General features: G+C 42.7%; 1 protein-coding gene across 3 annotated transcripts in view; it reads left to right on the top strand.

The window, feature by feature from the left end:
- The window catches only part of Pla2r1 (phospholipase A2 receptor 1), a 129,834-nt gene that overhangs the window by 44,062 nt on the left and 59,436 nt on the right, over positions 1 to 26,336 (top strand). For all 3 annotated transcript variants that reach the window (NM_001100837.1, XM_039104479.2, XM_039104480.2), the window contains 4 exons: positions 10,423 to 10,617; positions 12,483 to 12,640; positions 16,926 to 17,024; positions 20,159 to 20,271. In NM_001100837.1, the coding sequence (NP_001094307.1) occupies positions 10,423 to 10,617; positions 12,483 to 12,640; positions 16,926 to 17,024; positions 20,159 to 20,271 (565 nt within the window). The remainder of the gene's footprint in view (positions 1 to 10,422; positions 10,618 to 12,482; positions 12,641 to 16,925; positions 17,025 to 20,158; positions 20,272 to 26,336) is intronic.

The raw sequence follows: 26,336 nt of genomic DNA, 5'->3' as shown, positions 1-26,336 counted from the left end.
GGAGACCGTTCCAACATCTCTCTTAAAGCTATTTCAACCGAACAATGCACTGTTTAGACTCTTGTCACCCGGTATGCAACAGAACTCCAGACCTCTCCTGCAGTATTTCATGTTTCTACCACATTTCAAATTTCATTTTAGTAATGTGCTCTCCCCCACTAAAATAACAAACAAAATTTGGGTTATAATTAAAACAAATAATACCTAGCTATAATCTAGTATAATCTAATCATTTTCACTGGTTGTTATGCATCTGTGTATATGAGTGTGTACTGACATATGTGTTGACAGTGTCCAGTGTATGTATGTTACAAGTTGTATGCATGTGGTGTATGTGCACATGTGTATGGGTGTTCATACCCATGTGAATCTACTGAGGCCAGAGGACTGGAGGCATCCTGCTTTCCCGCTCTCTGCCTCTTTCCCCTGAGACTGGGTCTCTTATTGAACCTGGAGATAGACTGGTGGGCAGAAAGCCTCAACAACCCTCTCTCTGCCGTCCTTTCCCACACGAGGATTATAGGCACATGCCTGACTTTTTACATGGGTTCTGGGGATTTGAACTCGCATACTCCGGCTTGCACAGCAATCATTCTTACCCACTGAGCCATTTCCCCAGCCCTAATTTTATCCATTTCTAATGTCTGTTACCTCATTTAGTGGGAATTGCTATCAAAATAACAGCAAAACCAACTTTTAAAGAATTATTACAAGGAAAATTAGAAACAGCCAATCATAATTTGTAAACATTACCTCTGCCACTTATGTTCTTACTGTTTTTCCCCTCCAATGGCAGCTGACGCCACCAATACTGGAGAACTGGGCATAGTGGGAGAGAGGGGAAAAAATCCAGTCATGGGATTTCTCCATTATTTCAAGTATTTGCTAAAATCGCTTTTGGCTACTATGGAGGTTTACATTCTGTTTTGTTTCTTTCTTCTTTATTTCTCCATTTCTTCTTTTATCCTTCATTTATTTTTTGTTCTCTCTCTCCCTCACTCTCCCTCTCTGCCTCCCTCCCTCTCTCCCTCTCCCACTCCCTCTCCCTCTCTCTCTCTCCCTCTCTCCCTCTCCCTCTCTCTCTCCCTCTCTTCCTCTGCCTCTCTCTCCCTCTCCCTCTCTCTCTCCCTCTCCCTCTCCCTCTCCCTCTCCCTCTTCCTCTCCCTCTCTCTCTCCCCTGTCACCTGTATTTTTTTCTGTTTGCCTTGCTGGTCACATCAGTGGATCTAGTTAATGAGTTGGTCCGATAATTTACTCCAGTAGGTTCACACTGTGTTTCTGAGCTGCCAGGAATCTTTTTTGCTAAATGACACATTAAAAAAATAATAAAATGTTAATGTGTTCATAGGGTACAGAATCGATGAATATGTGAAAGTACCGATTGTTAATTTCAATCAGGTTAAGTATACCTGTGACCCCAAATGTTAATCTTGAGTGAAAACCTGCGTGCTTGTCTCCAGTTTCTGAATGCTCAACTCATCACTGTCCCCTCATAGTAGCCTCTCCTCACCCCTACTCAGGCTCTCACTCCCATCACTCTCCTCCTCCATCTACAAAATGATGACAAGTTAAAATCATGACGTCACAAATCCAGAAAAAACATCATTACATTCCACATGTGAACGAGAACATGCGGTCTATGTCTCTCTGTGTCTGGCTTAATTTACCTATCATAATGATCTAGGTCCACCCATGATGTCCAAACGTCAGGGTTTTACTCCTAGGACCGGATAATATTTCATCGAATATATTATGCGTGGTGGGTGTAAATACCTCACATCTTTTTATTCATCTGTTTGCTGAGTGACACTTCGGTTGTTTCTGTTCTTGACTGTTGTAAATAATGCTAGATCACTGCTCTAGAGGAGATGGGGCCTGGGAGAATGGACCTGATAAACGAGTGGACTAAAGTCTCAAGCAAAAGCCAATGTATTCAAAGCCTCAGACAATTTATACTCTGAGGGTTAAGAAAGGTCAACCAAGTAATTTCTCATTAGTCAAGCTATATATAATTAATCACAGACACAAGCCACACATGGCAAAAACATGTTTTTCAGTGGAGGCATAGGAAGGATAGTTGACTGAATAATGAACAGCCAATAAGCGATAATGAGTAATCTGAGGTAAACTCATTCCTCTCTGCTACACCCGGGACGGGTACGGAATACTTTCCAGGAGCAATTCCATGTTTTGAAGAAATTGAGGTCACAAGACTTTTGTCTTATTTTCTTGAGGCTTTCTCACAAGCATTCAAAATTCTCCTCACCGTTCTCAGACCATCTTCCGACAACGCTATGATGGGCAGAGAAGGACAGCTGTTCTTTTGAAGTACTAATTTCATTTCATACATAAACATATGTAGAAGCTTTTTAGTTTCACAATACCCATTTGCCTGACATTACTTTTAATTGCTGTGCTTTGGAAACTTCTTGTTCAAAGGAGCCTCGCTCGTTTCAATATCCTGAAGTACTTGCCCTTTTCTTCAAACAGTTCCATAATTTAAGGTCTTTATGTAAGTTATGAACTCATTTTTATTTTTTTATTTTTTTGCAAATGCTGAACATGGTCTATTTTTACTTTTTCATTTATGGGTACCCCGTTTCTCCGGCACTATTTATTGAAAAGACTTCTCTTTGTTCGATCTGTGTTCTTCTAACTCTCACTGAAGATCATTTGCTACAATGCTTGAGCTCACTTCTCAGTTCTTTATCCTGATCCACTGGTCAATGAGCCTGTCTTTACGCCAATTTCATACTCTTTCGAATATTAGAGTTTTGTAGCATGTTCCAGAGTTAAATTTTGTTCTCTTCACCTAGGGTGGTTGTCTTAGTTGGGGTTTCACGGCTGCAAAGGGACAACATGACCAAGGTAACTCTTATAAAGGAAAACACTTAATTGGGGCTGGCTTACAGTTTCAGAGGTTCAGTCCATTATCATTATGGTGGGAACCATGGCAAATGCGTTGGTGGAGGAGCAAAGAGTTCTACATCTTGGTCTGAAGGCAACCAGGAGGAAGCTCTGTCTTCTGTACTGGGTGGAACTTGAGAACCAGGAGACCTCAAGCCTGCCTTCACAGTGACATACTTCCTCCAACAAGGCCACACCTCCTAATAATGCCACTTCCCATGGGCCAAGCATATTCAGACTATCACATTTCACTCCCCGGCCCCCATAGGCTTGTTCAAACACATTTAGTCCAACTTCAAAAGTCCCCATAGTCTATCACAGTCTCAACAATGTTTTAAAGTCCAAAGTTCAAAGACCCTTCCACGATTCATGCAATCTCTTAACTCCAATCCCCTATAAAATCAAAATCAAAAACCAATCCACATACTTCCAACATCACAGGATATACAGTTCCATTCCAAATGTCACAGTGAGGAAATACTGGACCAAAGCAAGACAGAAAAACCAGCTGGGCACACTTGAAAACTGCATCTCCATGTCGGACATCAATGCGTTCTCCAGATCTCCAACTCTTTTCAACTTTGTTGACAGCAACAAACTTCTTCCTCTTGGGCTGGTTCCGCTCCCTGTTATCAGATTTCCTTGGCAAGTGTCCTGCAGCTCAGAACTCACTTCTCTATCTGTAGCACTCTAGACTCTGACTAACTCTGACTAGACTCTGACTGCTGCTGTTATTCTTGGTGGTTACGCCCATGGTACTGTCATCTCCGATCCATTGAGGTCTTCCGCTGCAACTAGGCTTCATCCAAAAGCCTCTTATAGGCTTTCTTGATGGTGTCAAACCTCAATTTCTTTGGATGACCCTTTGAGTACTGACCTGTCAGCTACAGCTGAGGCTACAACCTTCACCGATAGCTTTCTTGGTCTCTCACAGTGCCAAACCTCAGTTACTCTCCATGACCCCATCATGCCTTCAAAACCAGTTCCATCTAGGTGATTCTTACACATTCTTACACAAAAGTCCAGATGCCAACATGATGTCTATATCTGGAACATATCTTCTTTGTGCTCTCAGAAAACACCACAGGAATTCACCCGTGATGCTTGAAACTGCATCTCTATGATGTCAGCCTGCTCTTCAGATCTCCAGCTCTTTTTATCTTTGTTGATGGCAACAAACTTTTTCCTCTTGGGCCAGTTTCACTCCCCACTAGCAGATTTCCTTAGCAGATATCCCGCAGCTGGTCTTTTCTTAACTACCACTAATTTCCTACCTCCATCTAACCAGCATCAATTGTCGCAGTAACCCCTTCTACTCTTGACTCTAAAGCCGGTGGCACATGGCCGAAGTTGCCGAGTTCTGCTGTTCACTGGGGCTGAAATATGGCTCCCTTGATCTATTATATCTTTACCAACTTTTTGTTTTCAGCGGTTTCCTTCACTGCCTAAGCTTGGCTGTCCTGGAACCTGCTCTGTATACTGACCTTGAACTCAAAGATCTTCGTGTCTCCTGAATGCTGGGATTAAAGGCATGTGCCACCATGCCTGGACCAAAGCCTGTCTTTACTTTTCACAAGATCTTTACAAGTTCTATATTGTAGTTCTTTTCAGATATACTCAACTTGACAACTGAGAATAGCCATCAAAACCCATTCCTTGTCCATTTGACACATAATAATATCTCTTTATATCCAAATGAAAACAATAACCAGGTAATAGTAACACCTCGCATAATATAAGCATCTCTTGTTCAACTACAAACAATAAACTTAGCTGGTAGGATCTTGTGCCAAGGTCACCACTGTCTTAATTCCATTCAATATCCTTGAATACATAATTTAGCTCCATTCCTCTTCCTGGTGCCCCTTTACTCTTTAAATCATTCACTTCGTATTTTCCTTTTTAAGCTTGTTATGCTTGATCAGTTTGTTACACTTAATCCAAAATGTTCTTCACAAGAGTGAACCCCAGTACAGAATCTATGATAGGCTTTTTTTGAGATTTCCTTTGCCAGTGCAATTAATCTAAATTTCTTCATTTTAGCGTCAGCAGACTCCTTCATACATATCACAGGAATGATCTCTAGGCAACATACTAAAATTCTTCTCCTCTGAAACCTCTTGAGCCAAGACCCCAAAGTTCAAGTCACCCTCAGCATCCTGTCTTCCATTTTCCTACTAGTTTGGACTGTTAAACCCTGCTTAAAGCATTACACTGCTTTCCAAAGTCCCCAAATCCACATTCCTTCAAACAAAAGCATGGCCATGTCTATCACAGCAATACCAGTCCTTGGTACCAACTTCTGTCTTAGTTAGGGTTTCATTGCTGTAAAAGGACAACATGACCAATGTAACTCTCATAAAGAAAAACGTTTAATCGGAGCTGGCTTACAGTTTCAGAGGTTCAGTCCATTATCATCACGGTGGGAAGCATGGCATCATTCAAGCAGATATGGTGCTGGAGGAGCAAAGAATTCTACATCTTGATCTGAGGGCAGTCAGGAGGAGACTGTCTCCCAAAGGCAGCCAGCAGAAGGGTCTCTCTTCTGTACTGGGCAGAGCTTGAGCATCAGAAGACCCCCAAAGCCCACCCATACAGTGACACACTTCCTCCAACAAGGCCACATCTATTCTTACAAGGCCGTACCTCCTAACAGTGCCACTTTCCATGGGCCAACCATTTTCAAACCACCACAGCAGTTTTTTTTTTTTTAAAGATTTATTTATTATATATAAGTACACTGTAGTTGTCTTCAGACACACTAGAAGAGGGCATCAGATCTCATTACAGATGGTTGTGAGCCACCATGTGGTTGCTGGGATTTGAACTCAGGACCTTTGGAAGAGCAGTCACTGCTCTTAACCACTGAGCCATCTCTCCAGCCCCACCACAGCAGTTTTTAAAGCAATTTATGATTCCAGACAAAAATTAAGCCTTGCCTTTTTTAGTTCTGTGGAAAAATATCATTAGTATTTTGTTAGAAACTGCACTGATATTGCAAATTACTTTGGGTACTGTGAACACTTTGACAATAATGATTTTTTTTTCAATCCATGCATAGTGAATAAATAGCCTTTCAATTTTTATAATCTCCTTGTTTTTTTTTCACTGTTTTATAAACTTCATTACAGAGATCTTTTTCAACTCATTGGTCAAATATATTCCTTGGAATTTTCTACTTTTCAGTTATTGTAAACAGGTTTTATTTCTCTATCAGATAATATACCATCAACAATATAGCGGCAGTCCTGACTGTTTTTGTTATTGTTTTTGTGTTTTTCATGACAGGGTTTGTCTGTGTAATAGCTCTAGCTATCCTGGACCTCACTCTGTCCTCACTCTGTAGACCATTCTGGCCTTGAACCCGCAGAGAACCTCCTACCTCTGCCTCTTGAGTGCTGGGATTAAAGGTGTGAGCTACCACACCAGACCAAACAGTCCTTACTTCTGACGTGTTATAAATAATTCAGTTATATTTCTAATAGATTTCTGTGGGGTTGGTGGTGTCTCTGCATATATATAAGATGATGGCATCTACAAATAATGACAATTTTAAGCACTCTTTTCTGTTTGAATGCTTTTCACTTTTTCTTTTGCCTGATTGCTCTGGTGAGCACTTCAGGAACTGCTGGACAAAAGTAGTGAAGATGGGCTCCCTTGTAACAGAACTCAAGGAGAAAGCTTTCAGCTTTTCTCTGTTCGGTTTACACTATGAAGCATTTTTTTAAAGCAATGAAGGATTTCTGGGTTCAACCCTAATCATCATATATACCAAAAGGCAGAAGCAGGAGGATCAGAGCTTCAGGTCATCCGTGGCAGGAGCTCCAGGCTAGCCTAGACTACATGAGACCCTATATTTAGCAAGACCACCAGTAATAACATTTCATAATACTCCTGAATGTAGAGTAGATGGAGGAAACAGAGAAAGGGAATAAAAACATTGCCCAAAATAGAAAAACTTTCAAGAGCAAAATTTGATGAATATGTGGAAGGAAATAAAAGAAGAAAGCTTGAAAGTACAGGGACGTTTGGAAGAGACAATACTGAAATCACGGGAAAAAGAGAAGCTTCAGGGCCACTGCCTTCTGGCTCCCCAGAAACTGGCCACTGCCAGTTATAAGCATGCAGGGGTTGGGCGGCTGAACCCGAGGACTCTTGCTGTTCTGTCAGTTTTGTTGTTGCTGAAGCTGGATTGGACAAGTATTGTCCGCCCAATTCTCTTCATAATGAGGGTTTTCCTTCTCTGTAATACCAGTGGCCTCTGCTGGCCACACTTACCTTTGTGTTCTAAGACTTGGGTAAATGTTCTCACCCTCCTCAGACTCCTAGTGATATCCCCTGGGGTGGCTGATCTGATGGTTGTCCCCCAGATGCAATGGAGAATGTGGGACACTACCATAGTATTAGGATGAGTACAGGCAGAAAACCCATCTTCATACTCAAGACGTTTTAAGTAATGGCTTAGTTCCTTTTCTACCCCATGACAAAATACCATGAACAAGGCAACTTATACAATAATGCATTGAATTAGGTTTGCAGTCACTGGGTTAGAGCCTCTGATGGCCATGCAAAGATATGGCAGCGGGAGCGGCTGAGAGTTCTTGATCCACAAGTAGGAAGCAGAAAGGGCATACTGAGACCAATAGGAGGCTTTTGAAACTTCAGAGCCTACCCCCAATGACATACCTCCTCCAACAAAGCCACACCTCCTAGTTCTTCCCAAACAGTTCCACCAAGTGGGGACCAAGCATAAATTCTATAGGGGTCATTCTCATTCAAACCACCACAGTGTTAGTGAGCCTGCTGAAGGGATGGTATGGTGGGTATCACACACACACACACACACACACACACACCTTCTGGACTTCAGAATTCTCAGCCTCTACCCTGATGACTCACAGAGGGTGGCTTCAGAACTCAGAGCTGTCAAACTGCAGCTTTCACAAAGGTAGCCCTTAGTCTTACCATCTTACCCAGAAGTGCCAATGTCTTCTTTTCCATCTCTGGTTTTATCTGAACTTCCCCGTCCTCCCCTTAGTCTGGCTAAGGGTTTGTCTATTGCGTTCGGAGAATTGTACCTTATTTCAGTGGCCTTTTGTAATTCATAATCTCCATGTCATTCGTTCCTACTCTGATCTTTATTACTCTTTCCCTCTGCTAATTTGGAGTTTGGTTTGTTCCTATTTTGCTGACTGACCCCTTGAGGTGCAGCAAGGGAATGGGTGTGACGCTGAGTTTCTCAGCCGTTTAGTAGAGGATCACTATATACTGCTGGGTTTGCCTGAGCCCATATGCATTTCACATGTTGTATCTCTATTGGCACCTGTTTCAAAAGAATTTTTAAAATTTCTTCTTTGATTCATTGCCTGTTCAAAAGCAAATCGTTTAATTTCCGTGAGTAAGTATAGCTTCCTCTTTCTCATTTTTGAATTCTGATTTTATTGCATTGTGTTGAAAAAAAAATAGTTGATGTGATTTCAGTTTTTATTGTCAATTTGTCGAGGCTTGTCTTGTGGCCAGGCACATTATCTGTCACGGAGAATAATTAAATTGTAAATTAGGCAGCTGTTGGAATGTAGATGTCCGTAGGGCCCTTTGGCCAGGGGTGCAATTTGACTTTGTGGTTTCCTGGTTAGCTTGCAGTGTGGACAGTCTGGATATCAGTAAATATGAGGTACGGACTCCCAACTACTAATGTGCTGAAGTCTCTCTCTTCCCTTAAGTCTGCCAGTGTTTGCCTTGTGTATATTTTAGAGCCTAATGAGCTTTTCTATCAAGCAGCTGTTTTAGTTCCCGTGGACGCTTTCCCAGACTGATTACTAGCTAGTCCACTTCTAGAACCTTCTTTTGACTACCAGATGCAGGCATGGTTTCCTGAAACCTTCCAATACTTACTTACTGTTATGCAACTGTCAAAGGACTGGTTATCTTACTCCTCCTAATCTAGTTTTGTTTGTGCCAGTCTTTCTAGAAATGCTAATCTGGATGCCTGTTCACTCTGAGCGATTAGTCACCAGATAATGCTCAAGTCCAATTTGCTAAGAACTTGGTTTTGGTACACTGTCACTCTTATTAGGCGGCAATCCAAGTCAGCTTTTACCCAAGGTAGTTAGTATGTTGTTCAAAAAGAACTGAGAGTATCTAGAGAGAGAAGTCTGTCCCCACAAGCCTTTCCCTGGAGCCTGGTACACCCAGAGGCATCACTCATTGCCAGACACTGAGGGATTCTGCCCAGTTCTGAACAGAGCCATCAAAAATCCACCTAAGCCATAGCGATGCCACCAGGCTGTGCTCCAATAGGAAGCTCTGTGCTTGCTTTCCCTCTGCGCCCTAGCAGAGGGCGTCCAGATCTCTGCCTTGGCCTCCTGAAGTTGAAAGGCCAGTATTGCTACAGCCAGCTTCCTGGCCAAATGCAAGACTCAGCCCACAGTTAATAGCTTTGTGGTAGGAGTTGCTCTGCGTGGCACTGGGTTTCACCATGGGAGCCCTGGTGCTGGGTCTCAAATCTAAGACTACACTTAATCCGCTCTTTCTCCCCTAAGTAACAGGAGTCTGTGCTGTGGGACTTGGAGGTGGGGAAGGGATAAAAGACTTGACCAGACCCCTCCCCTTCCTGCTTTCTTCACCACCTTTCCATTTGGTTATTCTAATGAGGGCCTCTGGAGCATCCTGTCTGCTATTCTTAGCTCTTCTGAAGAAGGTCTGGTGGAAATCAAGGGGAAAGTTTTGTTTTTTATTGCTGGAGAGTGGGAATTGAACCACAGCCTGTATGTTAGACCAGCCCTCAACCAGCCCCCAAACAGCGCGTCACTCAGCCTGTCAGGGTTCCACCTGGCAGGCTGTGACACTGCTCCCATCTCAGAAACTCCTCATTTAACTTTTTTCTTACATTGAGAGAGAAGTTTACAAGAGTGTTTTTGTTGTTGTTCATTTGTTTCGCTTAGTTTGATAACCATTAATAATATCCACATGTTCTCACATCCTCTGGGGATGATTCCATTGATGACAGTGTCCGAAAGGTAGTTTTGAAAGAATGGCATCTCAAAAAGTAATGAAATCATACCTAACCAAACGAATAGATACCTGGGACACCTGATCCAGAGCTCGCATCCATCCAGCGTGACATCAGATTCCACAGTGACCTGTAGAATCCTTGAAATACCATTTAAATTATGTTTCATAACAGCCCTTTTATAATCTAAAAACATTTTAAAGTAGGCAGACAGGTTTCATTCTCTTTCTCTCCCTTCCTCCTCCCTCCCCCCTTTATTTTTGTATGTATGTATTTACATATGTATGTATACTGTGTTTGCCTAGTACACCTATGTAGCCCAAAAAAAGTGTTCCAGATCCTCTGGAACTGGAGTTACAGGTGTTTGTAAACCACTGTGTGGGTGCTCAGATTTGATTTTGTGTTTCACTTAGAAAAGTCATCACGATGCTGGCTATGTAAAGGGTATTGAGTAACATTGGAAGTAATTGTGCAAATGCTGTCCTTTGTGTTGGTTTATAAAGAAAAGGACTCCTGGAAATACCATACCACTCACTGTGACCCTGGCTGGACTCCCTTCAATCGTAAATGCTACAAACTTAAGAAAGAGAAAAGGACTTGGCAGGAGGCTCTGCACTCTTGCCAGTCTGATGACAGCATGTTGATGGATGTCACTTCCCTAGCTGAGGTGGAGTTGCTTGTAAACCTCCTTGGGGATGGTGAGTACCAAAGACCTTTGCCTCAAGACCTGTGAAATAGTATAAGTAGCTACTTTTTAATTAGAGTTGAAAAGAAATTAATTAAACCATTTTAAAGTGATAATTTATGGTATATATACTAATATATATGGAATGCACATAGTCAAAGTTTCTAAAAATTATCCAGAAACACAGTTCTCTGGGTTTTTATGAGTCACATATCCAGAAGCGATGTGATATATTTACATTTGCCAATAGGATTAGATTTTTTTTTTTTTGGCCCAACCACAATTGATGCTCACACAACCCAACCCATACGCCTAAGCCTCAGGAGATTTTAAGGAAGAAGAAACAGAAAGATTCAGTGAACCAGGATGCCTGCTTAGATGTGGCATCTTACAGACATGATAGGAAAGTGGCACCCACGAAACCTTAACAAGGTAGCTGACTGAACAAGATCTGTGTAATGACAGCGCCAGGTGACACGCCAACGTAGATAGGGCAAACCTCACAAGATCCTACCCCTAGATCAAGAGCCATAACCATACAGAGAGAGGAAGGATCAGTTTTCTTCAGAGATGAGAGGTTATTCCCAGATGGTCAGCCCTAGACACATGTGCATACAAGCAACACTAAATGGGCTCAGTATATGTACATGTATATGTATACATGTAACAAAATACTTAAGAGATCATGGATTTGAGAGGGAGTACAGTGGGACACAGAATGGATGGAGAGAAGGGGGTAGAAATGATGTAAACATAACACTCACATTATTTGTATTAAATTCTCAAAATAAAAAAAGAATAAGAAGAATCTTAAGGGGTAGAAGTCATAAAGCCATTCCTTAGAACATCTATCCAAACCCTAAACCCATAAATCAGCTTACGACTGCTGGATAGCCACAGTGTGCTGTGCTCTCCTGAAGGTAGTTTCTTAGGTAAATAATTTAACTTCACGTGGCGTGGTAGTTTTCTGGCTGTGTGTCATTCTCAAGGTTCCAGGCTCCCAAGCCTTTCCCTTCCATTCTTCAGAGCAAGCCAGCCCTGGCCCCGTGTCCTACATTAAACATCGAGCTTCCCAAAAAATCCTTGAAATTGTGGCTTCATTTTCCAGTGTTTTAAAAATAAAAAACAAAACCGAAAATATCCCTAGGCTCTAGCTGGTGACCTTTGCAATGTTAGGTTTTAGTTTGCAAACAGGAATACTTCTAGGTCATTTCCCCTAATCCTTTGCATTTGGGATTAAGAGAATCCTGCAGTGTCCCCTGTATCAACAGGGACACTTGAAGCCTCTCTGCTACCTAATGCTTCTCACTGCATCCATGGGGCTGTGGGGCTTAATTTGTATTTCTGGTGACCCCACTGTTCGGTGTAGGCCTTGGGGAGATTCTGAAGGAGAGAGAGAGAGAGAAAGAGAGAGAGAGAGAGAGAGAGAGAGAGAGAGAGAGAACACAAAAGCTACACCACAGCTAAAAGAGTTTTAGTGGTAGTGGTAGTGATGATTTTAATGTTCCCCTTCCAAAATCCAATTAACCTCTTAATTTTCCTTTTCTTTAGGCAAAAGCAAAACTAGATCTTTCAGGTCACTTTGCCCATAGTGAAGAAGCCCACATTCTGGAGTCCCAGAACTCTGACTTGCTCTGGCCAGTGCTTGCTTTTGGTTTAGCTCACATCCCATCTCCCTTAGAAGACCTATGTTGAGCAAACCTGGATATTAGGGAAGGGGAGAGGTCTGCACAGGTATTTCATAGTGAGATTCAAGCAAGATTCGTCTCATAAAGAAATAAAAACAATCACATGTGAATGGGTGTAGCTCACTAATAACCTGCACGTGCCTCACAAAGAAGCAAGCGGTATCTTCTAATCTCCACTGATTTCCTACAGAAAATGCATCGGAAACATGGATTGGTTTGAGTAGCAATAAAATTCCAGTTTCCTTCGCATGGTCCAGTGGCTCCTCTGTCATCTTCACTAACTGGTACCTTCTCGAGCCTCGAATTCTTCCAAACAGAAGACAACTGTGTGTCTCAGCAGATCAATCTGTAAGTTGATCCATTTGATCAGTGGTGAGTTTTGTGGCACGGATGCTGAGATCCATCTATACCAGGGACTTGTTGTCTTGGTTGAGACCAAGAGAGGCAGTTCCTGCTCTTCGTGGGCCTTCCATGCCTGTTCCATGCACATGGTAACAGCTGCGATCATTGCTCTGAGGAAAGAAAGGCAAAGCTGTGGTTAGACCGGGAGCTTCAGTCAGGAAAGGGGTGGGAAACCTCTCTGAACAGATGGTGCTTAAGTCAGGACTTCAAAGAAGCAATAACCCTTACACTACAGAGGAAAGTCATTCTAAGAAAAACACAAAGGTAGGCAAAACCCTAGAGAGACCATTGCTGCCTCCTCTCCGAATACCCGGCTGGCACACTTCGGTCTGAAGGTCGGTGAAGATCGCCATCTTCAGTAACCAAACACATGGCTGTTGGTAAGGAGGTGACAGGACATGGGACAAAGGGAGTATAAAAATACTGGCTTATATACCAAGGTCTATGAGCCATCAGAGTGCTTCAAGGACATGGTAGGGAAACCTGACTTGAAAATAACTGGTAGTAATGCACAGAATGTATTGGAGAGGACAGAACAGAAACAGAGAGAGTATTTGGTGGCTATTCCATGGCTGACCTAGGGTAGTAACTACGGCAAGAAGAGAAAGGATTCATAACGTCTCAAATACCAAGATTCATTGCTAACTAAATTGGATGCGGAGGGTCAGAGACAGGGTTGGTTTTTTAGTTTTTTGTTTGTTTGGTTGTTTGTTTGTTTGGTTGGTTGGTTGGTTGATTGGGGTTTTTTTCTCCTTGAATGAACACCACTTTGGTAGACAGTGGTGGAGTAGACCATCCTGCTGGAGAAATGGGAAGAGGAAGACTGGGGGGTTACACTGTACAGTGGTAGTTTTAAAGCTTCCTTAGCTTATAAACAGGGATCCTCTTTTGAAGACTGTGGATCAATGACAAATCTCATGTGACCGCTGGCAACCTTAGCATTAACTCACTCTTGGGTACCCATCTCCCCTTTATCTGGGACATCAGATTTTGCAGAAGTAGCTTTAGTCCGAACCACCTGAACAGTTTATTAAACATTTGAAACAAATAGCCTCTCTCTGCTCAAACAGCTGTGCGAGAACTGACTGGGTTTAAGGAGGCTCTGGGATTTGATGGGTGTCCTCATTCTTTCTAGCCATAGGATGTGGTGTTAAGTCGTCCCCGCCCCACCAAGAAATCCTCATTAAATGCTACTTCAGTAGCAAAATCATTGTACCAACCCAACACGAAAAATTCAAAGCACTTACTTTTGTGACAGGTTTTGCTTTTGTATCTTTTGAGACTTGCAGAAACATGTGCACTCCTAATTACACATGCTACCAGTGTGCGTCTGAGTGGCATTTGGGGAGGAAGCAGCAGCAACCCCTTTAGATGTCTGTCATGGATGTCATCCTGCTGAAACCTAGCACGGTTTCGGGGGTTGTTGTTTGAGTTAGAGGCTCTGAGATATTTAAGATGACCTTCGTTTCCTATTGCGTATTGGTTATTTCACTCACCATATTTATAGAGAGAAAGCTAGAACTTGATAGGGATTGTTTTAATTAGTGTATATTCACTTACACAGTAGTGGGTTTATCATGACTCCTTGTTCAAGCATATCATGTGACCGTATCAGACCACATTACCCTGTCCTCTCCTTCCCCCTAACACTAGTCTTCTCCCTTTTCCCCAACAGTCCCCATTTTGTGAGTGTGTGCATGAGAGTGGGAGCGAGTGTGTGTGTGTGTGTGAATGAATGTGTGTGTGAGTATATGTGTGCGAGAGTGTGAGTGTGTAAGTGTATGTGAGAATGTGAATGTATGAGTGTGTGTGAGAGTGTGAGTATGAGTGTGTATGTGAATGTGAGTATGAGAGTGTGTGAATGTGTGTGAGTGTATGTATGTGGGTGTGTATGTGTGAATGTGTGTGTATGTATATATGTGAGTGTGTGTATATATGTGAGTTTGCATGTGAATGTGTGTATGTATGTAAGTGTGTATGTGAGTGTATGTGAATGTGTGAGTGTGTGTATATATGTATGTGAGTGTATATGTGTGAGTGTGTGAGTGTGAGTGTGTAAAACCTAGGTTCTACATAAGAGAGGCACATGGGATAGTTGTCCTTATGTCTGGGTTATTTTAATTGTCCTCTCTAATTCCTGAATTTTAAGAAATTAATTTTAAGAAAAGAAGGACAGATATTGATATTTGTGCTGCCTGTTTGTTTGTTTGTTTGTTTGTCAACTTGACACAAGCTGGAGTCATCTGAGATGAGGGAACTTGAATTAAGAAAATGCCTCCGTAGTTGTAGGGCATTTTCTTAATCAGTGATTGATGGAGAAGGACCCAGCCCATTGTAGGTGAGGCCATCCCTGGGCAGGTCGTCCTGGGCTCTATAAGAAAGCAGGCTGTGCAAGCCATGGGGAGCAAGCCAGTGAGTAGCACCCCTCCATGGCCTCTGCATCAGCTCCTGCTTCGAAGCCCCTGCCCTGTTGAGTTCCTGTCCTGGCTTCCTTTGGTGATGAGCAGTCATGTGGAAGTGTGAGCTGAATAAACCCTTTCCTCCTTAAATTGCTTTTGGTCATGGTGTTTCATCACAGTAATAGTAACCCTGACTAAGACAATACTGATGCATGGGTCAGAACAGTCATGCTCTGAGAGATTTTGCAGCACCTCCTCTCTTTTGCGGCTTATAAGCTCCTTAAACAGTAAGCATATGGAACACTGAAATTAGCATTTACCTCCATCAAGTAGATCTCGGTATGAATATACTTATTCTTATATCAATAAGTAATTACTATCACTAACTTTACATAAATCTCTCTGACACCTGACTTTGAAGGTAAGAGCTATTCATTCACACATCCCCCCAGCAGCTACGAAGCACCTGGGACTGCCTGACACTGTCCTATAGCAGACAGTGATTTCCCTGGCAGGTTCCATAGAGAGGCAGAACTCTTCTCTGAAGAGTGAAGATGCCGGCCCTGGTGTAGTATCCCCTGAAGGCAATCAAAGGACTCAGTATCCCCCTAAAATCCTGAACATCAAGGTCGTCTGGGAAAACAGTATTTTGGTCTGTTCACTATTTTATTATTATCAGTAAAGGATCTGAGAAAAGCTTTAGACTAGTGGTTCTCAACCTTCCTAATGCTGTGACCATTTAATATAGTTCCTCACGTTGAGGTGACCCCCAACCATAAAATTATTTTTGTTTGCTACTTCATAACTGTCATTTGACTTCTATTATAAAATATAATGTAAATTTATGCTATGCAGGACGTCTGATATGTAGCCCCCCCACCAAGGGGTCATGACATGGGAACCACTGATTTAGGCAGGAATTAGAAGACCTAAAGGTGTCTGAAGGGGAAGCTGGGGTTCATCGAGGAGAGGCCTCCACAAGTATAAAGTACTTACTCCACAAACATGAGCACCCGAGTTCCCATCCCTCGCACACATGTAAAGACACAGGCATGGTGCCATCTGTGTAACCCCAGCAGTGGGGAGGAAGGAGACAGGCAGCTCCTGAGAGCTCACTGGCAAGTCAGCCTAGCCAAATGGTCAGCTCAGGTTCAATGAGAGACCATGCCTCAAAAAAATAAGGAGAAAAGCATTAGAGAATGCCACTCAATGTCAGTTTCTGGTTTACACTCGTGCATATGCACCCAGAACCCCAACATACACATATCTGCATACACATGAACATGTACATTCACCCTATATACACCAAAAAACAAAAAAGAAGGAAGGGAGGGAGGGAAAGAGGGAGCAAGAAGGGAGAGAGAGAAGGAAGTTGGGCCTGGGCATGTCTATAATTCTAGCCCTTACACTTAGGAAGCCAAGGCAGGAAGATTGCTAGACTGAAGCGAATCTAGGCTGTCCAGCCTGGAACTGCATAATAAGACCTACTCTCAAAAGTTAAAAATATTTGATTAATTAAAGAGGAAGCTTAGTGAAGAAGGGCATTGGAGTTGAACATGAACTTTGACCCTGAGGACAGGTCATGGTGGTTTTTGGGTATTCTCAGCACCGACCAAATTCCTTCCTCTCTTGGGTCCACCCGGGTCTGGACAGCACTCAAACTGCCACAGGCAGGGAGCAACTACCATACCTTTGTGTGTACACGAAGGGTTCTGTAACACCATCCACTGGGAGCACTTGCTATTCACAGCTCTGCTCATGACTGACTAACGTTACCACTCAGCGCCCTGTCCAGAGTCTACACATTCATCCTGTGACACTTTTCCCTTTAGGACGGACGCTGGAAAGTGAAAGGTTGTAAAGAAACACTCCCTTACATTTGTAAGAAAGCAGGACAAGTCCTTGAGGATGAGGACTCCGGATGTCAAGCGGTGAGTATGCTGATTCCTGCCATGGGGCGCGGGGACTACAGAACTAGCACAATGTGCCCACCATGGAGTAAAGCAGCCCCGCTTCTCAGTGAGACTTTTCCCCTTCAGATCTCCTCTGGAGGTATAGAATGCTTCTCAACCCTCAGAAGGACATGTTTTACTGTGCTCTGTAACCTAAAACTACTTTTTTTTTTTTACAAAGATAAAGCTGTAAATGAACCCATCATTCTCTATAAAAACAACGGCGATCACGTGATGCCCCATCTCACACATCACGTGATGCCTCTTCGCATGCTCGGTTCTCCCAGTTCTTAAGTGGGGTGCCTGGGAGTGTGGATACTTTCTTCAGAGGCAGAGTTCGAGGTTCTGCTGCCAGGATCTTGCCACCCTTTTGCCCTTCTCAGTCTTAAGTGTTGGCAATGATACAGCAATGCGCTCATAAAGTATATAGTTCTCAGGAAACGGATGGTAAGGCTGTGTTTGGTGCAACTGGCACGGTGTTTTTACATACTTTAAATTAAAACTATCGCTTTAGCTTTAAATCTAAAAGCTAAAAAGGTTTCAAGTTTCTTTAATGCATATGGATTTTGCATAAAGTTTTATAACTGTCAGTTTTACTCTCTTAGAACCCTGTCCATTTCTCTCTCTCTCTCTCTCTCTCTCTCTCTCTCTCTCTCTCTCTCTCTCATTTTCTAATCCACATATTTGTAGTCCAACTAAGGAGTGATCCATTTCAACAGAAGCTGCATTTTCCTCATTAATCAATATGTATACACATGAGTGACCCCACACACTCCAGCCAGACAGTACCCATGCCTTAGGCAACACAGCACCAGACATTCTATCTAAAGACACAGTTCCTGAACACAGACCTAAAATCTACCTTTCTGTGCCTTCCAAGGCAAGCCGGCGGGATTGTGAGAGAACAGCTCAAACAACTGCTGTGTCCTTTGAACTCTGCTCTGCTCACTCTTCTCAGCAAGCAGCCCCGGTATTTAAAGATTCCATGTCCAGAGATAACGCTTGCATTTTATGGGAAATTTCCCATTCATTTTATTTTGTATCAGTTTAGGAATCTGCCCCGCCCCCTTGTTGCAATAAAACTTGCTAAGTGATTGGTACATGTAGAATGAATTTATAAAATGAGTCCTGAAGCCAGGAATGTACTATGATTCTAATACTCAAGAAGTTATGGAAGATCATGAATTTGAGACCAGCCTGAACTCTATACAAGTTCCAGGCCAGCCTGGCTACACAATAAAACCCATCTAAAAACCAAAACAACATTTTTTTAAAGTATTGATTATCTCAAAGGCAAAACAGTGATGTTTATTTCCCACTGAGTCACTTTGGGGTATTGGGCAGTATGGGCAATGCTTCTAGCTTATTAGCTGAGAACTACTATTAAATAAGAAACACTTTGTCAGAAAGGTCAACGATCAGTCATTCTTCCTCCTGTCCCTCCAGGGACAACCCAGTGGGACCTGAGGAGATCGGTCTGAAGCTTTTACATTGAGGCCCCAGAACAGAGCGACGGGAGAAAAGCAGAGTAGACCATGGGTGAATGGAGGAGCTCTGTGGCTGCCTTGTTTCCTGGGGTGTATTTTCGTTTTTAACTGAACTAGCCAATTTCTAAAGTGTTCTGCAGTTAACCACAGAACTAAGATCTTTTCCAAGAAATATCCTAGAGCTCATCTTGTGTCTGATCAAAAGCTGGCGATCACTGGTGAGGCACAAAATGGCGAGTGTTTAAACTGGCCAGGAAGCAAACATGGACAGACAGAGTCATGTGACTTGGTAGTGTAGGAAGCAGAAGGGAAGTCGGGTGTGCTAGAATGGATGAATGAATGAATGAATGAATGAATGGCCACTTTGCTATATGATTTTAAGGAAGAGACCCACCCTACTTCACTCCCACCGCTAGCCGACAGAGCTACAAATTGTCATCTTTAAGTCCCCAAACTTACATTCTTATTCCCCCAAAGGACATCCACTTAATTTGAGGGAAAAAAAATCTTAGCCGTATATGTTTATGTCTCTGTATTAGGGAGCTCTTGTCTGCTTGGAAGCATTATCATCCAAATAAGACCATCCTGGAGGCTGGGGATGGAGCTCATTTGCAAAGGACTTGCCAAGTGTGCCAAGACTCCTAGGTTCCACCCACAGCATGGGGGGGATAAAAGACAACAACAACAGAAGCTAAAACAAAAAACAAAATAAACAAAAAAATCCCAGTTACTTTACCTGGGCTCAATGGCTCTTGTAGTTTAACTCCCAGGAGGTTAAGGCAGAAGGTTCACAAGTTCCAGGATAACCTGGGCAACTTAGCAGGTGCCAGGTTAGACAAGGGTGGGCTACTGTGACTCAAAACAACAGCAGCAACGAAAAAGTACCCCAGATTAGAGAAGAACTAGGTAGAACTTCAGTACAGGCCCAGCTAGTCAACTGGTTAGTGATTCTCCTTAAGTCCTGAGGAACCCAAAAACCGCTGTTGTGAAACCAAAATGAAAACTCCATCACACTCCGAACTACCTCCAGGCTTCACTGCTCCTCCGAGGTTTCTTCTTCTACTCAAGATCTCTCCTGCATTTTCTCCTTTGCTCCTTGGGACAGCCATAAACATTACCCTTACCCCTCAGTTCACAGATGAGAAAACTAGATGTGGAGAGATTATGTCTCTTCAAATGCATGCATCATTTATAAAGTAGTAGAATGGGGAACCCAGAATTCAAACCGGTGAGCAGCCTCCCTCCATGGTCAATATTGTGTTTTAACCCAAACACCACAGCCGTGTGAAAGAAATTCTGTGAGCCTAAGAAAGAATGGTGGCTCTCGAGTGAGTATCCCCTTCTCGATTTGTTTGTTTTTTGCAGTGTTTCCCCTTTATTTTCAGTTGTGTTTGTTTTTAAGGTGCTTGTATTTTTTTTGAAACTAGTAATTAAATTAATTTGTAAACTAGTTAATTAAATATAGACGGGGCTGGGACCAGTGGCAATTCCGGACAAACAGAATGCTGTGGAAAAAAATCTGAGTCAGGAAAGAAAGCAGAGCAGGTGGGAAGGAGGGAGGGTCTCTCGGCGTTTAACTAAGACGCCTTGCGTCCTTAGTTTCCCTATTTTGTTTTTCCCCCCAAGGGCTGGGAAAGACACGGCAAGTATTGTTACAAAATCGACACAGTCCTGAGAAGCTTTGAGCAGGCTTCCGGTGGTTATTACTGTCCTCCCGCCCTCCTAACCATCACCAGCCGGTAAGTGCAAACTCTCTGAGCTGCCCGCTTTGGCAGGGGTTGTGCAGTGGTGAGCATCTGTGGGCAGGGCTCGCCCACATCGTCATCGTGTGTGCAGTAGAATAGTAACTGATTTTGAGTGTTCATGGAGAAGAGTTGAGATCTGGCGTTATTTCTAACTTGACTTTTTTTTTTTAAACGATGAACATTAAAGCTTAAGGTGGCTTTTACCTTTCCAAGAACGTTCGCTGGTTATCTAGTTTGTTTAACACAGACAGGTGTATGTGGGCTGTCTTCGGTTTGTAATGAGAAGAGAATGTCATTGAACAACACTTTTAAGTGTAATGGTTAGAAGTAGTCGTGGTTTGTTTCACAGAAGAGGAAATGTAAGGAAATTGAAGGGGCAGGCAAATGCTTCTCAGGGGGTTTTATTTAAACTTAGATGGCTCTGTACTGGGCTGTCTCCCTGATGCTGAGAGACTATGCCTGTTTTTCCTATTTAAAATTCGAAGCATGTTACAAATGGGTAAAGAATAAATACAAAATGTCATAACAAAGATGGGTCCACAGCAATGCCCGGGACTCTGAGGGCTGGGAGACCAACTCTTCCAGGCCTAAGAGCATGGGTAGAATTCTTCAGTGATCCCATGGGAAACTATATCAGCAAAGTGGGCCATTTTGAGTTCAAGGTCAACCTGGTCTACACAGTGAATTCCAAGCTAGCCAAAGCTACATTTGAGACTCTGTCTCAAAATAAACACGCATGCACTCAAAATAAACACGCATGCCACGCACGCACGTGCTTACCCTCCCTACTTTGGAAGTCCACATTCACAGCTATTTTCATGACCTTTCCCTGGGAAAGAGACTGACACCCAGAAGAGTGGACCAGCAGGCGGTGTTTGATGGGCTGAGGGGCCCTCACTGGAGCACAGCAAAAGCTAGCTAGATTTTGGTGCTATTTCTAGTTTCTCCCTTTCTCCCTCCCAGACACAGTTTCCAGGCAGAAGGAGCCTCTCTCTCCTCATCTCCCCAAAGCTCCAAAAGCACTTGGGGTCACAAGTCTCGAATTGGACATTATAGAAGCCTGCCCAATGAGACTAGCTTCCTTCGTTAATTATAATTTCACTGAAAACCAGAGGTCTAATTGTTTCATCGTAATATCTCGGTTTTCTTTTCTGTTGAATATTCACTGAGTGTCTGTCACTGTAACTCAAATTTCTTCCCCTGGGGAGATGTAAACAAGGGCTACCCCTTTCCCTAAGGTTCCAATCACAAATTGAGGCACAATCTGCTGACGGACCCTCTGGGAAGCCAATGAGCTTATATAGCTTTCTTCCACAGCATAGGTTATTTACTGGAACCTGGAATATTCCTTCACCAACAGACCACTCCTGGAAATCCCTTGCCCAGCAGGGAAGAGGGCTCCCTTTTTAGAGCCTCCTCCCCACTCAGTCTTTCCAGACCTAAATTATCAGGCAGTATGGAACAGCTAATACTTAGACGAGGGTCTTGTGACCCTACTCACCCTTCTTTACACCGTGAATATAAAGAAGCCCAGCTAGGATGACCCTTGGCACATGGGGCACAGATGGATTCCCCAACATGGCAGTCGCTTAGCTGGTAGGATAGTCGTGCAAAACAGTCACATTCTCATACATGTTAGTTACCTTTCACAAGTTATCTATCTGGCCATTCCAATGTGTGTGTGTGTGTGTGTGTGTGTGTGTGTGTCCTCATATATATATATATATTCAAGAGTTTATTAGAAAATTACTTACCAATTTTGTAAAGGATACCATATTAAATACTACATGCTACTTGAAGAAATACAGGTGGTGTGACTGAGCCTTCTGCAGCATAGACCTAAAGAGACCAAACATTACAGACACAAAACAAGTCAAGGAGACAGAGTAGCAGAACAACTCTGGAAGGAAGTAGCCTTGCAGGTTGCTAGGGGTGCCAATGGAGCCCAATCCAACACAGAAATCTGTTAGAGTTCAGATCCCTCATGGTCTACCTCATACAACTGTTAGAGAGTTTCGTTTCCTCCAAACTGGATACCAGAGGATTCTATAAACATTTGTGGGGTGTTTTGCTTGTTGTTTTTTTTGCTTTGCAAACTATATTTAGCAGCCAACACTTAGGTGCAGTGTGACTCTAAAGTAGAGTATCACACAATTTAATTTTTTTTCTAATGTTAATTTCAGCCACATCTTAGTTTGGGCTAATATTGCTATGATAAAACACTAGGACCAAAAGCAATCCGGGGAGGAAAGGGTTTATTTGGCTTACAGATCTTGAATCACTGAGGTATGCCAAGGTAGGAACTCAGACTGAGTGGGAACCTGGAGGCAGGAGGTGACACAGAGGCCGTGAGGAGGGCTGTGCACTAGTCTTGCTCTTCATGGCATGTTCAACTGGCCCAGGGATAGCACCAACCACAGGGCTGGGCTCTCCCCCATTGATCACGAGTTAAGAAGACATCCTACAAACTCTTCTTCTTACAGCCCGTCTGCTGGAGGCATTTTCTCAATTGAGGTTCTCTCATCTCAGCGTATGTCAAGTTGCCATAAAACTTAGCCAGCACAAGTCACGTAGGCCCATCCAGGTCACCTTGTGCTAGCATGCCTCCAGTCTCCCACAGAGCCTGCAGGACTCGTATGAGGCCAATGATGTGGTATCTTTCCCACTCAGTCAGCACCAGGACTTGCCCCCACACACAAGGACACATCCAAAGGAGACTCCACCACAGGACTCTCCGGTTGAGGAAAGTGGGCCCTCATTTCATTCAGACCCCATCAGGGAAGAAGCCAAGTGGTCGTCAGTGCTGGAATGTTCTGCAGCAGGACTTGTCTGAGAAGCATGGGCAGTTTGACGAAAGGCCACTCAAACGTAGGAGCTCCCACTGACAGGTTTGGGAATCACCTGCCTCCATTACCGATGTCCTATTTGAGTTTCAGACTCTCTGCCACTCTGAGGCCTAGGCTTGTAGTTGTTAATTGGTTTTCCACTGTCTGCACAGTGGGGTGACAGGTTTGATGGGTACAATTAGAACCTGCTGCAAATGACTCATTTCTTCTGTTCTGGGGCAAATTGTTTCAGGTTTAGGACTTTTTTTTTTAACTCATTGTGGAATAAAAAAGGGAAGAAAAACAGACCCTTCTATCTGAGTAACAGATTTTGATTTACTGGACTACTGCTAAAAAAAAAAAAAAAACAAAAAACAAAAAACCTAACACACAACTCTTCAAGTCTGGCCACTTTGCATCCTGACAGAATAGGATGCAAAGCTGAATTACAAGGATACCACAGGTTACTGTCTACATGTTTGATAGCTAAGTCAATGAACCATGAATCAGTCAGCCAAGAAAGGTTCAGTACAAAATAATGCAAATGACGCTTGATTTTTTGAGTTTGCCCAAAAGATGATATACTACTATAGTCCACATTCTCCTGTTTTGAAAGCCATATTCCCCTAAGCACAATTAGAATTAACTTGGTAAAATATTCCTGAAGTAAAATGTACCATTGTCATGACTTTGAGAGAGCACCAGTGGTCTTAAATGCATTCACATTGCTGTGTACCCACCAGAGCCATCTATCTCTGGACCATGGCTCTTCTTCCGACACTCAAAACTCTGTACTCATTCAGTAATATTTCCAGTTTTCCGTCCCTCACCCACCTTCAGCTCCCAATGAAAAGTTTTCTGTTTTCAGTCTTTAGAAGATGGACTATTCAAGGTATCAGATATAATAGGAACATCTTATATCTCTGTTGCTACATGTGGTTTGAATAGGTATGGCCCTTATAGAGTCATGAGTTTGGATGTTTGGCCATAGGGAGTGGTACTATTGGGGACCTCTGACCTTATTGGGGGAGGTGTGGCCTTCTTAGAGGAAGTGTGTCACTGTTAAGACTTTGAGGTCTTAAATGCTCAAGCTATATCCAGTCTGAAACACATTTAGCCTCCTCCTGCTGCCTTTGGATCAAGATGTAAAACTTTTGGCTCATCCATCACCATGTCTGCCTGCCCATAGCCACACTTCTCACCATGATGATAATGTACTGAACCTCTGAAACTGTAAGACAGCTCCAATGAAATGTTTTCTTTTATAACAGTTGCCTCGGTCATGGTGTCTCTTCACAGCAATTAAACCTTAAGTAAGACCCTATACCTGGCTCATTTCCCTTATCACAGTTCCTTCAAGTTTCATGCACATTGCAACATATGCCAGAATTTCCTTCCTTTATAAGGCTGACTAATAGCCCATTGTTTGTATGCACATTGTATTTTGCAACTTGTTCATCAATAGACATTCGGCTTGTGTCTTAGGGTTTCCATTGCTATAAAGAGACATCAACACCAAGGCAACTCATAAAGGACAACATTTAATTGGGGCTGACTTTCAAATTCAGAGATTCAGTCCATTATCATCATGGCAGGAAGCATGGCCTTGTTCAGAAAGACATGGTGCTGGAGGAGCCGTGAGTTCTACATCTTGATGCAAAGGCAGCCAGGAGACTGTCTCCCACAGCAGACAGCAAAGACACTGGGTGGAGCCTGAGCATAGGAGGAGACCTCAGAGCCCACCCCCATGGTGAAACAGTTCCTCCAACAAGGTCACGCCCATTCCAACATGGCCACACCTCCTCATAGTGCCACTCCCCATTGACCAACCATTCAAACCCAAGTCTTTGGGGACACCAAACCTATTCAAACCACCAAACATTGCTTGCAACATCTGACCACTGTAAATAATGATACTTTAAATAAATAAACAAACAATTCCTTGAGGGTATAGTCAGAAAGGAGATTATTAAACCATGTGATTTTATTTTTAATATTTTGAAAACTTGCAAAATTGCTTTCCATAATGGTCATACCATTTTGCACTCCCAGTAGCACACAGCCTCTCCACATTCTGGACTTTACTTCTTATCTTCAAGTTTTCTCCCTTCCTTCTGTTTTGATCATAGTCTTCCTACTAAGTATCTCATGGTTACTGTGATTTTTATTTCTCTTGATGATTATCAGTGTTGGACACCTTTTAATGTGTTTATTGGCCACTTGTACTTCGTCCTTAGAGAAATTTCCTTTTAAGACCTTGGCCCTTTTCAAAATTAGGGTATTTGTTGCAGAATTATAAGAGTTCTTTATGTAGTCTGTATATTAAACCCTTATCTAATACATGATTGGAAATAGTCTCTTCATATTGTGATTGCCTTTTCAGTTTTTGACCTTCGTGATGAGGCCCAGTTTTCTTGCTGTTTTATTGTCTGTGCTTCTGGTGTCGTATCCAAGAAACCATTACCAAATCCAATGCCATAAAGTCTTTTTTTTTTTTTTTTGGTTCTTTTTTTCGGAGCTGGGGACCGAACCCAGGGCCTTGCGCTTCCTAGGCAAGCGCTCTACCACTGAGCCAAATCCCCAGCCCCCATAAAGTCTTTTTTTAATCCCAAGATTTTACAATGTTGGCTCTATCTTTAGGTCTTTTATCTGCTTTGAGTTCATTTTCTAACACAGTAGAAGGTAAGGGTCCTGTTTTGCAAATGCCTATCTGGGTTTTCCAACACCCCTGTTAGTTCTCTACCTGGAATGTTCTTGGTGCTTTTGTTGGAAATTATTTGCCTATGCATGCAAAGCTTTATGTTTGTGACTTCTTCCTTCTTATTCCACGGATCTCCCATAAGTCAGCCTCACATAAGCACAACACCGTCTTGATTACTGTGGAGTTAAAATACGTTTTGAAATAAAAAACATTCTCATACTCCCAACTTGGTTCATTTCCGTGGCTGTTTTGGGGATTCAAGACCCCTTGAAATTGTACATAGATTTCAGAATTAATTTTTGTATTCTGCAAAAAAGAGATCACTGGGATTTTCAGCGATGGCATTGAATAGGTAGTCCACTGTGGTAGCATGGACAAGTGAAGTAGTAAGTTTTCTCAGCTGTAAGCATGGGATGTCTTTCCATTCATTTTGTATATTTGATATTTTTTAATTAGCATGCTGCAACCGTTGTTAATTCAGTACATTCTATTCCTTATTTGTCTTTGTTCCTAAGTATCTCATTTTGGAGTGA

Source organism: Rattus norvegicus, chromosome 3 (genome assembly GCF_036323735.1).
Source record: "Rattus norvegicus strain BN/NHsdMcwi chromosome 3, GRCr8, whole genome shotgun sequence".
NCBI lineage: Eukaryota > Metazoa > Chordata > Mammalia > Rodentia > Muridae > Rattus > Rattus norvegicus.
The sequence above is the reverse complement of the archived record's forward strand: the minus strand, read 5'-3'. Positions and strand labels throughout refer to the sequence as shown.